The sequence below is a fragment of the Python bivittatus genome, unplaced genomic scaffold (genome assembly GCF_059951505.1).
Source record: "Python bivittatus isolate LINGU-HERP-01145 unplaced genomic scaffold, Pbiv_v1 ctg000000_np1212, whole genome shotgun sequence".
NCBI classification, from domain to species: domain Eukaryota; kingdom Metazoa; phylum Chordata; class Lepidosauria; order Squamata; family Pythonidae; genus Python; species Python bivittatus.
Window position 1 is genome coordinate 1,083,863 of NW_028277028.1, and position 19,651 is coordinate 1,103,513.

The 19,651-nt window shown below is 37.9% G+C and overlaps 1 protein-coding gene across 10 annotated transcripts in view; it reads right to left on the reverse strand.

Annotated features, from left to right (window-relative positions):
- The window catches only part of FHOD3 (formin homology 2 domain containing 3), a 330,045-nt gene that overhangs the window by 26,959 nt on the left and 283,435 nt on the right, over positions 1 to 19,651 (reverse strand). For all 10 annotated transcript variants that reach the window (XR_015794612.1, XM_088133068.1, XM_088132739.1 and 7 more), the window contains 2 exons: positions 15,604 to 15,794; positions 7,542 to 7,734 (listed from right to left, as the gene is read on the reverse strand). Coding sequence is in view for 9 of the 10 variants with exons in the window: in XM_088133068.1 (XP_087989194.1) it covers positions 7,542 to 7,734; positions 15,604 to 15,794 (384 nt within the window). In the remaining variant the exon portion in view is untranslated. The remainder of the gene's footprint in view (positions 1 to 7,541; positions 7,735 to 15,603; positions 15,795 to 19,651) is intronic.

Below are 19,651 nucleotides of genomic sequence, written 5' to 3' on the forward strand. Positions count from 1 at the left end.
GTGGAGTCTCTTCCTGGACTTCCATCTCCCTCTGGGTTGGTGTGGTTGTGTCTTCTGGTGTCAGGCTGAACATCTCAGGCTGGTAACTGCTGCTGCTGGTTTCTCCGCAGTTATTATCCACCTGAGTGCAGTAGCCTCTCTCCCTCTCATCAAAGTATACCACTCTGCATACACTTACTTTTCCCGTCTTTGGGTTCAGGATTCTGTATCCCTTGCTTCCTGGAGCGTAACCAATCATGACCCCTTCTTCATCTCTAGGGTCTAGTTTGGATCTCTCCTCTTTTGGTATGTGGGCATAGGCCTTAGATCCAAACATTCTTAAATGTGTGACACTTGATTTTCACCCATGTCAAAACTCAAAAGGCATTACCTTATTGGCTCTGGTTGGCAATCTATTTTGCAAGTACGTAGCTGTGATAAAAGCATCTGCCCAGTATTTGTCAGGTAGATTTGCCTCTAACAGCATACACCTTACCATGTCCATTAATGATCTATTCTTTCGTTCTGCGACTCCATTACTCTGGCGTGTAAGGAGTGGTTAATCTGTGCTCTACGCCTAGTTGTGTTAGGTATCTCTGCATGGTGTTAGAAATGAACTTACCACCTCTGTCGCTTTGAAGGGCTTGAGGGGTCTGGTTGAATTTATTCCTTACCATAGCAACGTATGTCTTCAGCATAGACCCACTTTGGAACTTTTCCTTCATCAGGTAGGTTACACAATACCTGGAAAAACCATCTATAAAATATATTATGTATTTGTTTCCACCTGCTGACGTTTGAAGAGGTCCACATAAATCAGTGTGGATAAGTTCAAGTGGTTTAGTTGCACGCCTTTCCCTTTGTTTGGGTATGGCAGGCCTTGTTGCCTTTCCTCTGATTCATACTACACACTTTGACTAGTATTTTTCGCGCTTGCTTAGTTCAAGGTCTCTTACTATATTTTCCTTCTTCATTCTAAAAATTGCAACAAAGTCCCTCTGTGCAAACCGTTTCTGCCATATGGTTGCGCTGATGTCCTCCTTTCTCTGCTGCTGTTGGCAGGTGAAGCTGACATCTGGTGGTGGCTATTCACAGTTCACCTGGTACACCTCATTTTTCTCAAAGCTTGTAACATAAATCTGCCTACCACTGGTTACTTCACATGTTCTATTGGCTTTAAACATTACATTGAAACCTTTTCTGTTTAATGATCGCACATTAAGCAAAATGGTTGTCAATCGTGGTACATAATATGCATCTGTCACTATGAGGTGTTTGTATTTTTCTCCATTAAAACATCTCAAGGGTATTTTGCCTTTTCCTCCTATTGAGATGGAATTCCCATCAGCAAGAGCAATGTTCCCTTGTGGCTCTTCATTCAGTTCACTAAAGTTATCTCTGCTCCCACAAAGATGGGATGCGACAGGCTTGCACCTGAATCTAAGATTCATTGACCTTTGGCTTCATTAGAATTAGCTCCAAGAGCATTTTCTGCTCTGAAAACTGTATGCAGAGCTAATTTTTCTTTGGAATGCCTTCCTTTTGAAAAATCCTTTTTGTCTCTGCTTTTACAAAATCTAGCTATATGCCCTGGCTTGTTGCAGGAATGACAAACAGTGGGTTTATTGTGCTGATGAGCAATCAATGGCTTCTGCTTATGTTTCCCTTTTTCTGCCAGGTAACCCATGTCTTCTGTTGACTTTTTATGGAAATACAAATAATTTTTCTGTCTCCTCACTTCACTTCTAATTGCTCTAAACAATTGAGACAAATTCATCCCTTGTAAATTCTGCACTGCTATGAAAGGGTAATATTTGTCAGGTAATGAGCTTAGTAGGAAACCCATTTTTAGTCTTTCATTCATGAAATTTTGAATTGTGCTCGTCCTTTCAAAGATAGACTGCATTCTCAATAAATGCTCGTTAATATCCTAATCTTCTAAAAAACTAGATGCAATCAGTTTCCTCAGTAACGAAATAATCTTCTGATCATCATTTTCTAAATATAATGTCCTCAGGTTCTCAATCATTTCTTTGGCAGTTGGAAGATCTTTTATTTCTGCCAGTCTGTGATCAGGTAGTGAACTAGAAATTAAAATCATGGCCCTTTTGTTTTTCTGTTCCCATAATCTCTTGGCTTCCTCAGAATCCCCTGGTTGTGGTTGAGGGGAATCTAAACAATCTAGGCTGTCCTGAAAGTTCAATCGTAGCCTTAGTCTGTATAGCCAAGCTGAAAAATTATCCTCATTCAACTTTGGGATGGGGGGAAGCCCCTCCTCCTCTCCATTGTTAAAAGGAGAGAAAAAGAAAAAATCTGAACTGAGCCTTTTTAAAAATGTGCAAGCAGTTTCTTGGCTGTAAGATCAAAGAAACCTCCCGGGGTGATACACTGGGCCCATAACCCTATGTTGGGGTTGTTAAATGTTACTACAAAAACCATGAGGAGGAGAGAGGATTCATTCCTACCTCATGGAGAGCCATGAGGAGAAGAGAAGGAAAATGAGGGAAACAGGAAAAAAGGCGGGATCCAAGCCCGTCCCACACAAAGCAGCAAAGCTAGGCCGCAGCGAAGCCACCCCTCGCTTCTTGTGCTCGTGTGAGACAAGCTTGGTTGAAACCCCATATTTTCCAACACATCTAACATCCTCCATTGTGTTTTCCCCCATTGTCTCCAGGGCTGCTAGACTGGCCCAATTTTCTCCACTTACAACATTAGGACACTGTATTGTCTGAAGACCAGGTGACTTGGTGCCTGTTTATTGCTCTTAGAGTGATGTTTACTAATTTTCATTTGACAAATATTTGTAGGATGTGAGGTTTCTGACAGAAGAGACTACAACTTTGCTTTATTAGTGCATGCAAGCATGGTGGGGCTGGGCCTGGCTCCTGCCAGGTGGGGAAGGGTGCACAAGTGGCCCTTGAGGCACAGTGTAAGTGTGGTGGGAGTGGCTGCTGCTGGATGGGGGAAGGGGTGTGAGTGGCACACAAGCGCAGCAGGGCCAGCTTCTGGTGGGCAGGGAGGGTGTGCGAGTGGCCCGCGAGGCATGGCATGAGTGTGGTGGAGTCAGGGGTGGCTGCTGCCAAGTGGGAGAAGGTGTGCAAGTGGCCTGTGAGGCATGGCATGAGCATGGCGGAGGCTGGGGTGGCTGCTGCCAGGCGGGGTGTGTGTGTGAGGAGTGACTGCGTCCTTCCCTGCTGGCTTCCCCATTGACTTTTCTTGTGAAAAGCCAATAAGGAAGGTCCCAAATGGCAATCTTGTGACCATGGGAGGTTGCAACTGTCATAAGTGTGAGCTGATAGCCAAGTGCCTAGTTGTGATCACATGACTACAGGGGTGCTGTGATGACCAGAACTTCAAGAACCAGTTGTAAGTCCCCCTTTTCAGCACCATTGTATCTTTGAATGGTTGCTGAATGAATGGTTGGTAACTGAGGACTATCTGTATTTGAAATACATATGGTGTTATATTTGGTTTGCCTTAATGTTCATATTTGTTTACTGGTATGGCTGTTAAGTTGTAAATTAATTTTATTGAATTAAATTCTGTATTTTTTTCTGATTTGTATGATGCCATGATAAAGATGCATAACACATAAACTTTATCATCATAATCAATGGAAATTGTGCAGCAACCCTAAATAGTATCCTTTATAGCACAGCAGTCTGCATAAAATATTTCTGGTTTAAATTATGCAGAACATTGGATCCTGATTTAACATTCCCATTTCCCATTTTCAAGGTTTGTGAAGCATGTGTCAATTAAAATGATCTCACACCCTCATCTCAAATCAAATTGTTTGATGAATTAAATTAAGTTTGTCTATGTTGTTTTAAGGTTAGATCTTCTTGTTATTCTTCTCCTGGTCTGTCCTAGAGTTACTAATTTTAAGATAAAAGGCTACTAAGAGCTAAACAGTTGTTAACTTGCAGTTGTCTTTATCTACACAAGTCATTTTTCTGCTTCAGACAGAATTAGTTTCAAGCATGCAATATGATAGAAAATTTAAGATGCATGTTTTCTCCATAACACAAATGAGTGATTTCCTAAAGTCTACCTGATTGTTTGAATTAATTTATATTGCACAATAACATGGTAGATTTAAAACTTGGACTTGGTTTAAAACCATCTATTCCAGTCTGTTGCATCAGACATAGCAGGAACAACACAATGAGGAGCTGACTTCCACCTTCAGTTATGTACACTTATGTTCCCTGCAAAGCCACATTGCAGTATAGTAAATTTAGTTAAATTATATTTTGGACCAGACATATATCCCATTTTTTTTCAACTTATACATAAGATTAAAACAAAACTGCCATTTTGAGATGGCAGAGAAAACACCACTAGGGTTAAACAATTATACCAATTTGTACCTACTATTCAGTCTGCAAATTGAGATTTGCACTCAATAAGCCAACAAGTCTGGAAAACTCAACGGTGGCCACGGGATTGGAAAAGGTCAGTTTACATTCCAATTCCAAAGAGGGGCAATGCAAATAATGCTTAAACTACTGCACAATTGCACTCATTTCACATGCTAGCAAGGTTATGCTCAACACCCTACAAGCTAGGCTTCAGCAGTACATGAACCGAGAACCGGATGTACAAGCTGGATTTCGAAGAGGCAGAGGAACTAGAGATCAAATTGCCAACATTCGCTGGATCATGGAGAAAGCACAAGAGTTCCAGAAAAACATCTACTTCTGCTTCATTGACTATGCAAAAGCCTTCGATTGTGTGGATCACAACAAACTGTGGCAAATTCTTAAAGACATGGGGGTACCAGACCACCTTACCTGTCCCCTGAGAAATCTGTATGTGGGCCAAGAAGCAACAGTGAGAACCGGTCATGGAACAACTGATTGGTTCAAAACAGGGAAAGGAGTACGACAAGGCTGTATACTGTCACCCTGCTTATTAAACTTATATGCAGAGTACATCATGAGAAATGCCAGGCTGGAAGAATCACAAGCCGGAATTAAGATTGCAGGGAGAAATATCAACAACCTCAGATATGCAGATGATACCACCCTAATAGCAGAAAGTGAAGAAGAACTAAAGAGCCTCTTGATGAAAGAGGAGAGTGCAAAAGCTGGCTTGAAATTCAACATTAAAAAAACTAAGATCATGGCATCTGGACCCATCAATTCCTGGCAAATAGAAGGGGTAGAAATGGAAGCAGTAACAGACTTCATTTATTTGGGCTCCAAGATCACCGCAGACGGAGACTGCAGCCATGAAATTAAAAGACGCTTGCTCCTTGGGAGGAAAGCTATGGCAAACCTAGACAGCATATTAAAAAGCAGAGACATCACCTTGCCGACAAAGATCAGCATAGTCAAAGCTATGGTTTTTCCAGTAGTAATGTATGGCTGTGAGAGCTGGACCATAAAGAAGGCTGAGCGCCGAAGAAATGATGCCTTTGAATTGTGGTGCTGGAGAAGACTCTTATGAGTCCCCTGGACTGCTAGGAGGTCAAACCAGTCAATCTTAAAGGAAATCAACCCTGATTGCTCATTGGAAGGATCGATAATGAAGCTCAAGCTCAGATATTTTGGTCACCTAATGCGAAGAGAGATCTCTTTGGAGAAGACCCTGATGCTGGGAAAGATTGAAGGCAAAAGGAGAAGAGGATGGCAGAGGATGAGATGGTTAGATAGCATCACTGAAGCAATGAGCATGAAACAGCCAACTTTGGGAGGCAGTGAAGGACAGGAAGGCCTGGTGTGATATGGTTCATGGGGTCACGAAGAGTCAGACACAACTTAACGACCGAACAACAACAACAATTCAGTCCACTCGGTTCTCCTTGTTCTTAGATAACATAAATAATTTAGATTTATTTTTAATAATCATTTTTGGATCATAAAGATTTAGGACAAGTCTTGAATAGGACTTGTTAGATAGGATCCATTTGCTTTTGAAATCAGATCTTTATATATATAAAAAAAGAAAATCACTGTGTTTATATTGAATGTTGAGCATGCAGAGCTGAATTAAGGAGAATCCAAGCAGTTCTGGTTTTTAATACGTTGTTTTAGATCAAGATGAGACAAAGTTATCAATAAGAATCAGAGGAGTCAAACCTTCAAGGGCTGTGTATAAATGTGTGCTCACTTTGTGATATGGGTGTGTCATGGGAAAGATGCAAGTTGAATTCAGTGGGAATGAAATATTTCATAAATGTGGCTGGTAAAACAAGAACAGATAAGGTCAAGAATGAATGAACCAATCAATGTGGATTTAATGGAGAGCTGAGTGGTTGCTATGAAAGAAGTATGCTAAGGTGGTTTGGTCATGTAGACAAAATAAATGAGAACTGAATTTTAAAACAAATATAGGAAGGAAGAATGAATGAGTGAGTGAGTGGAGAGGAAGGGTAAGACTGAAAAAGTAATGGTTGCATGGATTTGATGAAATCCTCAAAAAGGGAATAATGAGAAGTTTAAAGAAAAAAAATCAATATATGAATCAGTATTTGAACTACAGTATTTAGTCTTTTTCCATACTTTATGTAATTTTGTTTTCTATGAAGGGAATTGTGTGATAATTCATATATGTTTTTCAGTTCTAGGTTGTATGTGAACCTTTTATGATGTTATTCTAAGTTTACATTCTTCCACAGTATTGCAAAAATGATAAAAGGAACCTATGAGTAGAAGACAGACATTAACTGTTGGGGCTGAAGCATAAATGGACACATTCAGTACTGCACCTAGCAAACAGTTCCCATGGAAACTTACTATCTCAGCTATGCAAGAAAGAGTACTATATTGTTAGCAACTACTTAGTCTGAAGTACATATAGCTATCTATAATGAGGTAGATCACCTGGTATAGAGCAGAAATGCAAAGTCTGTGAAATGTAACTAATTTCTGCCACTTGCTGCACCACAACACAGTTCACAATCAGAATGTCCCTCTCTAATATACTGTAACAAAGTGAATATGGATCAATAATCTGCCTTTCACGCAGATAGAACATATAGGCAATGATTATTTGTAAGTAACAACTTGTTTATGCAAGCAGAACAACGTGGTAATTGTGCTTTCCTGTATGAGAGACCAAGGTAAAGGTGAACATGGGTATGAGAAAACATGGCACATGAAACTAGTGGGAAAGAATGAAAGAAAAATAGATAATGAGAAAATGAAAAGAGAAATTGAGCATGTACATAAAGAAAGGCAGAATGCACTTGTCACTTTTAATGGCTGTTCTGTTTGAAAAAATAAATCTAACATTTACATATCTAACATTAACATTCCAACATCTCTCTTTCTCATACTGAAATTTTCCTTGTCATTGCTGGTTTTCTCAGAGGTTACTTCAGCATCAACAATTCTTCAGCAGTAAAAATGATTCTATCTTAATCAGAATTTTAAATATAATTTCAGTCTGGTTGACAAACACTGGTTACAATTAACTACAGTTAATTTTGGTAATACCAGAATAACAGCAGAAGAGTTGTCAGTTGCTAACCCCCAGACTTTTTTTTTATATACACACACACACACACACACACACACACACACACTGCTGCATGTGATTTATTTTCAACTTACATCTGTGATCATTTTCCCTCTGGTTTTGTTCCTTTCTCTGTGGTTGGCTCGCTTCTGTTTCTGTTGCAAAACTCGTTCCCTGGTGGTACGATACTCCAGTGCAAATTCACTAATAATCTTGCAGAATTTATTGATGTTGACTTCACGGATTGCATAAAGAGGATAGCCCATAAACAACAAGAAGGAGTGGAACCTAGACAACCAGAACAAGTTACTTTTTAGAGTTTTTCTATAATTAGTAAGAGAATCCCCACAACCATTCTGGAACTCTTGCAGAAAATGCAAGTTTGGCATTTTAGGAGGGAATCATGTAAAGTAGGAAGAAAAAAAAGGATTTTAAAACTGACTCTGGGAAAAGTATATATTTTAACACATTTTCAGCAGAACAGAGTAAATCAAAGGAATGGTTGTTTTTAAATTATGAACTTTTATTCTGTTTCCCAGATGTTTCTGCTTTTTCATGCCTTTGAATCCCCTTGCCTTCATTCCAAACACTTATAAATAAAAACAGAGTGACAATAAAGGAACGTGATAATTTTTTCCTGATTTACTTTCATGTGATGATACATAAAAGAATTTTTTTGGGGGGAATGGAGGAACTGAATAATATATTGATTTTATTTGATTTTTACATTCATATTTGTTAATCCAACGTCAGCAAGATTAAGATGTTTGGAAATAGTCTAATAAGGAAAAAAAGATGTGCATGCCATCTATCCATATTTCTCATCTTGATAAACTTCAGGTTCATATTTAATAGTACCCATCTATTATTAGATGGCTTCTTACTTCCTTCTTGTTCTGTAGTAGTATTTATTCATTATGAACTGTACTTCCCTATGTTTTAAAAAGAAATCATTAAAATATACTTAAAAATTATGAACCACAGTATACACACAAGTGCATTATTTTTAATTCTTGCTAACAATAAATTGTTATAACTGCATAGTTGAAAAAATATTCAGTTGATGTGAATGAGAAAAGCATATAAAAGTTCTGCATAGGACTCATTCACTCCAAAAAACTTACGTTATCCTAAGAATTAGTGACTGATTGTTCTCTCTCTTGCAGAATATCCCACAGAATATCTCCTTTTTGATAGGTATATTTTGTATGTAAACAAAATACCCAACTGTAGCTTGGATTTTGAGAAATATTTCCCCCCATCCTGACTCTGGAAAGGGCAGTAAAAAGATGGTTACTCTGATCTGAATGCTATGGGTCAACACTTGTGCTTTGTGTAAAGGGTCTCAGTGACTAATCTTAATTTCTAAGGAGATATTAAAATGTTTTTTTAAAAAAAGAATGAACCTGTGACAAATATGTCTCCAGGGAGATCTGATCTGCCTAATCAGCCTTATTAATACTACTCCCCCCATGTGCTAACTCAGTCAGAAGCTGCTTTCCTAGCTAGTGAGTCAGTCAGTCAATCTAAAGTCAAGTACCATTTGAATATTATTTCTTTTTGTTCTTCTGCTTACCCCACATTGATACTGTTCTTCTCCAGGATTCCTCTTTGTTTCAGTGGGCTAAAATATCCTAGAAAAAGGCAATGGGGAACTATGGCTATACTGTTGCCAATAAAACTACATAAACATGTAAACACCAAGAGTCAAGCTTGATTTAAAGGAGTGATTGGTTTTATAGCCAATCAAAATATGCTTTCATTTATTTTGTTGCTAGCTGTATTACTGCAACCTTCCAAGACCAGCAATTTTCATTTGCCCACTATGTCTGGACAGTCTCATTTTCTTAGCCAAATAAAAGTTGGGTCCCAAATGTCTTTCCCCTAATCTTTTCAGACTAACAGATAGAATGTAATTGTAGAAAGAGAAGCTGCAAACTGCTGCTTTAGTGGAATCCTTGGACTATCCCAGAAAAATGGCTGTCCAACCTTTGTTTGAAAAACTCCAGTGATGGAGCACCCACGTCTCCATGAGACAGACTGCTTCATTGTTAAATAGTTTTTGGTCAGGAAATTCCTCCTTGTTTCTAGTTTGATATCTCTTTGTAAAGCTTCCACTCACTGGTTCTTGCCCTGCCCTTGGGCTCTATGGAGAATAAATCCACACCTTCCATGTGATGCCCATTCAAGTATTGGAAGGCTGCTATCATGTCTCCCCTTAGCGTTCTCTTCTTTAGGCTAAACATACCCAGTTCTTCATAGGATTTAGCCTCCAAGCCCCTCACCAGCTTTGTTTCTCTTCTCTGCACTCTTTCTAGTTCCTCAGCATTCTTCTTGTATTGTGGTGACAAAACTGGACACAATATTTCAGGTGTGGTCTGACAGTGCAGTGTACAGCAGAGCTATTACTTCCTGTAATCTCAATGTTACATATCTGTTGATGCAACTCAAGAATGCATCTGCTCTTTTGGCAGCTGCAGCACACTGCTGGTTTATGCTTATACTGTGGTCTACTGGGACATCGAAAATGCTTCTCACAAATACTACTGTTAAGCCAGGCACCATCTATCCTGTCCCCATTCACCTACTTTTTCTTAAGTGTAGAACTCTACATTTCTTACCACTGAGCTGCATTTTAATGGAAAAGACCCAATGTTTCAAGTCTTTCAAGATCCTTTTGAATCTTGAGTCTGCTTTCTGAACTGTTAGCAATTCCTCTTCCCCAGCTTTGTATCATTGCAAATTTGCTGAGCATTTTTTATAATCTTTCATAAAAACGTTGAAGAGCACTAGGTCCAGGACAGAACCCTGAGGTAGCCTACTGCATCTCTCTCTGGGACTTCAGCATCAGTGCTGAGCCGTCTTTTAGGATATGTTCAGGAATTAATGCACCAGATGATTTCCAGGGGGCTGTTATAATTGCTATTATTCCCCACTCCCAAAGCAAGAAACACCTTAATATTTTTCTTTTCACTGAGGTGAATGTTCCATGGATGGAGGAGGCAAAGGTCATGGATAGATCACCACTTTGCTAGGGTATGCAGATCTCATGCTGGGGACCAGGGCAACTATGAGACCCCTGTCCCTATTTGTGGGCATAGGATGTCCAGTTATTTCAGGCCATAGACCATTTGGCTTCAGAGCAATCTGTCTCTGTTAACTAAGCTTGTGTGTGGTCAGGCAGACATCTAGAATGCAGGTGGCAGAAATTCAAAAGCTAATAACTAAGAGCACAATTGGAATGTCCGCACTGTGGCTTTGAAGCTAGAGAAAAAGATGTTTTTCTCTTCCACCATTGTATCTTCAGAAAATCACCTGAGGGAGCTGTTCTGGGTGGCATGGGAGCTGGTCAGTCCTCTTGGGTAGTGGAAAGCCTTCTTCTGTCCTCAGCAATAAAATGTTAAAGCTTTGCAGAATTTTTCTGAGTTGCTCATATCCACAAGCAGTTAAAAATACCATTAGTGAAGAAAATAGAGAGTGTACCAATGTTACCAATTTCAAGTTTTGTTTGCTTCCCTTTTAATTCCAGTTGCTATATTTTCAACTTGTGCCATCCCTAAATATGTATTTATCATATAAGTTCAATAGATATGGTGATGATATACATCCTTGTCTCACTGCTTTTCCTATTCTGAACCACCTTGTTTCTCCAAACTCAGTTGTCACTTCTTGTTTCTAAGAAAAATAAATAATATACTTTGACGCATCTATTAGCTTTAACGTAGTCCACATTCTGGCATGACCTACCCAATCAAAGATCTTGCTATAAATAACGCAAAGGTAAACCCGCTTAAATTTTCTCGCTCCCTCCATCTTACTGTAGCTAACTGATCTTGTGTCTCCCTGCCTGTTCTGAAACTTGCTTGTTATTGTGGCATTTCTCTCTCGGTGGATATTTCTATTCTTCCTTGTAAGCTTTGTAAGAAAAACTTTGCTTGCCTGAGGAACTAGTGCAGTGGTCTGGTAATTTCTGTCTCCCTTCTTTAGTACAATATATAATCCAATCCTTTCTAATCTCTAGACCGTAAAGTCTTGTTCCTTGATTGCTAACACAGAGCTGATAGCATTTTCATTGCCCTTTCTCTGCAACTTCAACCAGTTCATTCAGTTTCTCATCTGTTCCTGCTGCTCTCCGATTTTTTCTCTTCTCAAATGTGCTTGTCATCCTAAAATTCCATCTGTAAAAAGATTTCTACTTTCCTTTAAATGCATTTGCCCCATTAGATCTTTTGAGTATTCCTATTTAGACATATACTTTTCTGATTTCTTTTAACTTTTTGAAAAACCACTCACTTTAATTTACTTGTTTTATTCTTCTACTTCTTGACATTCTTGATCAAGATTTCTGTATCCTTTCTTTTATGTTGAAAGTTTGCATTCATTTTATGTCCTTATTGCCCACAGCTTTTATCCAACTTTCTCTGGCTGTAATGTTAGATTGCTCTGAAAACCATGTAAATCTTTTGTTCTCTGAACTTTAGGAATTATTTTTTTTTGCTTCAGCTTTCATACTGTCACTCATTTCTTCACATAACTCTTTTGCATATGTTAAGTATACTGAATCTGCTCCTTAGAAACTTATGCATTCTTACTGTATATTGTCCAGGTCATATCTTGCTGGCACACCTACCCTCTTTCATTTTCTATGTTTAACTCATATATTTAACACCTCTCCCTTTAATATCCATGCAGTCTGTTTATGGTCTGTTCCACAGTTTATATCTGGAAGTGCTGACAGGATCACACAACTTTTTATCTTCTGTCTCCTTTTACGCAGCCTATCACCTTCAAAGTGTTGTGCATCTAATAAAGTTCATGGGCAGAATCTACATTTATATAGTTAGAAGCAGGTATTGATAATAAACTAACCTTTCTCCTGCATTATTGCATTTATTTATTCCAGACCTATTCTCCCATTTTTATTAATCACCTATTAGTAATACTAATACCTTTCTTTATATCATATCATGCAGTTTGCTACAGTATTCTATGGTGGTCTTCCTTGATTGCATCAGTAGTAAGTACATGTTTATGTATAACACTGATGTACAAGATAGCCACTAATTCTAACAGATATATTGTTTATTGGATTATAGCAGAATGCATATTTTGTGAGTATCAGTGGCATTTCATTGGTGGCATAGAGGAATGTTCATGCAATAATGTAGGTTAAAGTGACTGATTCTAGTCTACTTCTTCACTTCTTCCTAAAAAATCCACTTTATTATGCTTCCTTTTATCTTGGCCAATTTCAGTTTTTCCTTGGTTCACATTTCCCCTATTCCATGTTCTGTGGATATCCTTGCATAGGGAAGATCCTCAATACTGGCACCAGCAGTGTAAAGCACCTTGCAGCTTCAATCTGGCCACATCATCACCTTTAAATCTCCTTGAGGACATTTTGGAGCCTGCCTTACTAGCTAAAAGAATGCCTTTCAACCTGGAGTGCATGTCTCATTATCTAGCACCCAGACATATCTAAATGCTACACCCTGTCAGTAGAGTTTTCTTGGAAACAAGATGACTCCAGTTAGAGATGACAGCACTCAGACCTGTCAGCAAACTCCTGACTTTACTAATGCTCCATTTCTATAATACTTTTTGTTTGCAACTTGCATGTGTTCTGCACTATCACATATTTACAGTTCATTTAACGTGCATTTTATTCTTTATTTTCTATTTTAAGTTTGATTGCTAATCTTCCCAACTATTATTGTACATTTTTGCTGTTATTCAAAGAAATGTCTTAAATACCTTGATTCTGTATGTTTTTATGTGTATAGACAACATCTCTATTAATTGGAGAAATTATTTTATTATGGTATGAGCCAGTCTGGTGTAGTGGTTAAGGCTCTTAGGCTAGAAACTGGGGGACTGTGAGTTCTAGTCCTGCCTTAGACACGAAGCCAGCTGGGTGACCTTGGGCCAGTCACTCTCTCTCAGGCCTAGGAAGTAGGCAATGGCAAACCATTTCTGAAAAATCTTGCCAAGAAAACTGCAGGGACTAGTCCAGTCGCCAAGAGTTAAAAACTGACTTGAAGGCACAATAAAAAAACAATATTATGGTAACTGGATTTAATTAAGATCCACTTTTGGCTATTGTTTAAAGATCCTGTAATGGCTATTTATTAGAAGATGATTTAAAATTTGGTAACATCCTTTAGATTTTACTGTACTGGTCACACAGCACCATCGTAATATTTGCCCAGCTGATTTGATCTTGCAGAGTTGGGGTGCTCTGGGTTCCTTTGATTAAACAATGTCATTTCTTGGGACCCTAGAAGTGCACCTTTTCTGTAGCAGTGCCTGCCCTCTGGAATGATATTCACCCCAAGATCTGGATGACCCCCACTCTATTGTTGTTTATAAGGACCATAAAGACTGGCTTTTCACCCAGGCTGCTGATGAGGGAGAGTGAGACCCTTGTCCGTCTGGTCTGTTGTGCTTGCTATCTTTTATTGGTTTTATTGCAATTTCTTTGTTTGATTGTTATGAGCCGTCCAGAGCTGTTGGGAGTTAGGTGGCATACAAGTTTAATAACAACAATACTGTAGTAGTTACAGAAAGAGGTAGGAGATGAAGAACCTGGAGAGGGGTGAAATGCTTTTAAATAGTGGCTTTTGTGTATTGTGATTCTTTTATGTTTTTGATTGTCTATTATATATGCTGTATTTCTGCATTTTTTATTGATAGTTTTGTCACAAAGATGGCTTAATTAAAAAAAAAGAATCTAAAATATTTAGTGCTGAAATCAATCAAGCTATTTTCTGAGTTTTAAGGGAAAGTTCCCCCCCCCCCAAAAAAACCAGGCGTTCTCAATGTGTGGGTCATGGCCTCCTGTGGGATCAAAAGCAAATTTGAGGGAGGGGGGATCACACATTTTTTAGGCTTGTACATATTTATCCAGACAGAGGAAGGATATGGTCTGATGAGGCTCCAATTATAATTGATTGCTCTAACTGATCCACTGACACCCCCATCTCAACAGCCAATGTTGTTTACTTACCTCTAATGCCTCATTACTAACTCTTCCCTCCATGAAAATGTGGAGGTTTGCTGAGGGAGGGGGTAGTCAGCTGGTCACAAATGTGATGGAAGTAGGAGTTCCCCCCTTCTTCCTGAGTCTGCCTTTGTCCAACCTGGCTAGAAATCCCTGAGGCAGGGCAGGCATGAGAGGCATCTGGAAGTCATGCTGGGCTGCCTAGCATTGGCACCTGGGGGCTCTGCTTGTGTGCTCAGCCACTGGATTGGAGAGGGTCTGGCAATGGCAGGGAGGAGAGAGAAATAATGGTTGCTGCCACTGCCTTCTGTTCCTTCTGCCTGCAAGAGCTGTGGTGGATGCCAGCAGCTTGAGTGGGAAAGGTAGAAGCTATGCCACCAGCTTCCCTGCTCACCGTGAGGAGGAATGAGATGAAGCCATGATGAGGCAGGAATACCACACCAGACCTGTCTGGCAGCAGCACATTCCCATGGATTGCAGACATGAGTCACCCAGGCTGTGTACCTTTCTTAGGGTCCTCCACCACCATCTCCTTAGCAAAGAAATGCCAGGAGGAAGAGCAAAGAGTGGTTTTCCTCCCTTCATATGTTTTACACTTGGGCTTCAGAGGAACAAAACCACTGAATGAAAGAATCTCCCTCCCTAAGAGTGGCATAATGTTGGAGTGGCACCAGGGAGTCCCAGGTTCAAGTCTATCTTTAGCTATGGAAGCTCACAAAGTGATTTTGGGCCAGTCACTCTCTCTGAGTCCAACCTAGCTTTCACAGTTGTTGCAGGAAGATGTGCTCTGTATGCTAAATGAAGGTCCTAAATGAAAGGTGATATAAATCTAATAAACAAATACAGTGGTACATACAGTATATTCATACATGTACAACATATACATATATAATGAATACCCATAGTGCTGCCCCAAGCAGTTTGGGCCATGGAATGGATGAGCAGGGGGTCTGTCTTAATGAATGCTACCCTGATGAAAATTTGGAGACTTTCTGTGGGAGAGTCAGTCAGGAGGGCTTCATTCCAATTATTAAAACCATTTTCAGAAATTAATTTAAATCAATTATATCTTGACAATAGCCCCCAGGTATTTTGAAAAAGCATAATTCTATCACAATATTTGCATATATTAATCACACTGTGCCTTGATGCTCTACCTGTTAATTATTCTTTTGTGGACAATCTTTAAAATTATTATTCTTTCTGCACAGTCTTTGAGGAACTCCGATGTTTTTTGCTTTAATGTTGATTTCATTTCATGCTTTGCAATGGCCTTCAAATGATCCCATGATGCTTTGCATCTTTTTTCCATTTGACATAAGTTATCCTGAAGCTGTTCAAAGTCAACCTGAAAAGAAGAAAAACAGTACAGAACTGGTATATATACTAGAACTTCACCTGTGCAGCATACAGAAATGCCTTGTCTTTCATCATGATTTCCAAACTTTGTGATACAAGAATCAAAATTCCTCTCTGGTTGTGGAAGGTAGTTCACAAGAAATAAGATATCTTGACATCAGGGAACAGAGAGTTACAGAAAGAGTACTTGGTATAAATCAGTGCTTCTCAACCTTGGCAACCTGAAGATGTGTGGACTTCAATTCCCAGAATTCCCCAGCCAGCATGCTGGCTGGGGAATTCTAGGAATTGAAGTCCACACATCTTCAAGCTGCCAAGGTTGAGAAACACTGGTATAAAGGAAGATGATTATTCTGCCAGGATCATAAACCTGAGCGAGATTTTTCTAGCAGTTTCTTCAGGTAAAGAAGGGACAGATGACCAGATTACAATTTGAGATTTTTAAAAAGTGCTTGGTTTTGCCCAATATTATAAATTGGAAGAAATGTTGTACTTCATTCAAGCTGACAGAGAACTTAGGCAAAATCACTAACTAAAGTATCATAATTATTTTTCTTAACTTTTATTTATCATACTGCAAGACACATTTAAAATTTTGAATATTTTGTGCCAACAAATTTTATTGCTATAAATAAAGTTTAATGTGGAGGAAGCCAATAAATTCCTTAATAAAATAAACAAGACAAATGTTCTTAAGGTCATTAGCCATAAAAGGTGTTTAGATGGCAGTGCTCCATAGTCTTATAATGCTAAAACAGGAAAGGCCAGTGAGATTTCACTACATAAAGATACACATGCAGTGATTGTGGATGTACATAAATTGAAATTATTTTTTGTCATTATACTAGATCACTGAATACATGTTCAAAGTGAATTAGGACCATCTTCTTGCAAATATATACCTTTTAAATAGGGAAATTCCAATTCTCTTTTGCAGAAAAAAACAAACAGTAATATTTTAAAAAACCCTAAATTCACTAAACTTTTATATTTGACATATGACCTAGACTTGGGGGATGGGAGACAATTCAATGTATGGAGGTTGAGATGCAGGAAGATTCAAATCCGCTTTTCACTAAACTCAGGAATATTCTGAAAACAACAATAGTAAGATTGGTTGAGATTTAGGTGCTACTGACTTTGAAACACTGAGACTAGCCTGAACCAATCTTTTCATCCTTCCAGTAATCCTTCCACTCTGTTCAGACTACAAAAAAATGGTACTATATTCAGTCAGTGATCTACCCCCTATTTTTTTTTTTTAACTTCTTATTGTGCGAGTTTTCTTGGTGATTTTCCATAATAAAATGATTATATGAGGGAGATGCTAAGGCATCAAATCATTATTCCATTTAGACCAATGAAATGATAGGGTTTCAGCATTATGCCACAATAGCTGAACTTCTATGGGGAAGAGGGAGAAACTGGCTTGTGCCCAAGAGCTATGAATCAGGATGAAGCATGTTTTTACCAATGAGAAAACAGATCATTCACAAGATCTGCAGAAAATACAGCCTCTTTTGAGATTCTAGATACATCACAGCTGAAGGAGAAATACATCAGCTTTGCTAAACACATTTGATGGCATGAGTTTACACAAGCATGGAAGTACTTTTGCAGTGGTGCAGATTCTATATGGAAACACTCTTATTTTATTATATCTGTACCAATGTTCTTAATACTTGATTATGTGTCATCAAATCATTTTCAACTTCTAGCAACCACAGAGATTTTCTCCATGATGATCTATCCCTAACCTGTTCTTTCAAGGCACACTTTTAATGAAAATGACATGTTACTTCAATAACAGTAGCCACTAGATGTAAACATCCTGACCCCTAACTACAGTTTAGGTTTGAAAATGGACTTTAGCATCATGTGCTGACTTTTCTCTTGACTTACATACATTCCTCCTTATATTTATGTTTCTTAGGCGCACATACATAAACAATTTGCTTAAGATAGGAGGCCATATAAATCTTTTAAATAAATAAATAAATAAATAAATAAATAAATAAATAAATAGAATGAATGAATGAATGAATGAATGAATGAATGAATGAATGAATGAATATTTTGTGGTAATTCTGAAATTTTCCCAAGATAAGATTCCAATTCTCAAGTGGCTAAGATAATACTTGTGATAATGGAGTCTCCACTTAACACTGCATTATGAATACTGGTAACAACTTAAATAGTAATAAGACCTATTGTATTCAATGGGACTTACTTCTGATTAGATACATACAAGCTTGCACTATGTGTTGCCTTAAATGCATCAAATTATGTCTAAAAGCACACTAAACAGCAGCCACCTAGCAAATCTAACACCTTTTTTCTTTTAAAATTCTATTGCACTTGGATTTTTTCCCTACGTCATTTCAAAATATAATTCATTTTGTACCCTGAAAGGAAATTGTTAATGTGAACATTTTAAGTTCTTTCAATCCCTAACTCATACAGAAAATGAAAGCATATTTACAATTAAGCATATTTGCTACTTGACAACAAGTGGCAGTCAGATCTTCATAAATATATTTTTCAAGAAATGTCTAATTGTGAGACTACGGTTTCTGCTGAGTCAAAACCAACATGGATATTAGAGATACACAGTTTCTTGAGAATTTTAAAAATAAGCAGTTTTAGATGCCACAATCATTAATTGCAAGAAGTGTTGTAGTGTTGCTTAGCTTAAAAATAATATATCCCATCTCAAGCTACTTCATAGGATTCTATAAAACTCTGGTTGGAAGATTTTCAGTGAATTGTAGGTAGCAGAAAAAAGGATATAATAGTAGTATCCAGCACTCCTCTTCTACTCAGATTGGTGGCCACCTGAAGTGGCTTTCCACTATAAATAATGTTTAAAACCTACCATCTTAAATGACTATGTTCTCTCAGTTAACAGCTAATTTAGTGTATAATCTACATTGAGATGTAGAAAGTCATTATAATACTTTAAACTTTGCACTAGAAAATCCCCAAATGAAATATAGAGGTAATACGCTTATTCAGTTTTATTTTGTTTATTCAAAATTTTATTTTGCTTATTCATTTAGTTGTTAGTTTTCACTTTTCAAAATAGTGTGTTTTGCTAAGAAATACAAATAGGATATACTGAGTGAAGAAGATTTAAAGAAGATTTAAAATGTAAATTTTAAATTTTAAAATTAATATTTAAAGTTTTAAGATTTAAAATTAAAGTATTATAAAATTAAAATTTCATTAAAAACATTATGTTAAGTGTTAACATGCATTCCTTTTCCTTTTAACTCCTTCCAGGCTAAAGGAACCATGATTATTTTTAACAAAAGGTTTTTGGCTATCAAAGAAGCCTTTTAGCATTGGTGCTCTCCAGAAATGGTGGAACACTTTATCAAGGTCCAAATTCACCACCGGAATTTGGTACATTTAGAAACTTCTCATATTACTCATATTTTCATGACTCACACAATGCCAGGTCAGATGGACTTTTTTTTTCTTGCATTAACTTTCAGCTTTTCATATCTTTGACATTCTTAGCTCACAGAACAAGAGGTGGGTGTGTTATCGAATAAGGCATAACTTTCTTACTCTATAACCCTCCTGTCACCTTTGTTTTGTATAAAGAAAATTTTGCCTCACAGCACCTGGCTCTCCCTGTTGAGACTCTTGGAGATAAAAGGGAAACTTCTTCCCTACCTGACTGAATCCATACTGAGCAAAATGTATGTTCAGTCTTGTACACATAACCCTCAGGAAATCCATTTGTCTTTTCACTCCCCCCTTTCTTAGGTATACAGAGAACTACATCACACTTTAATTATTGAGATCATTTGTAATTTAATTTTTTTTTCAAGGGTATTA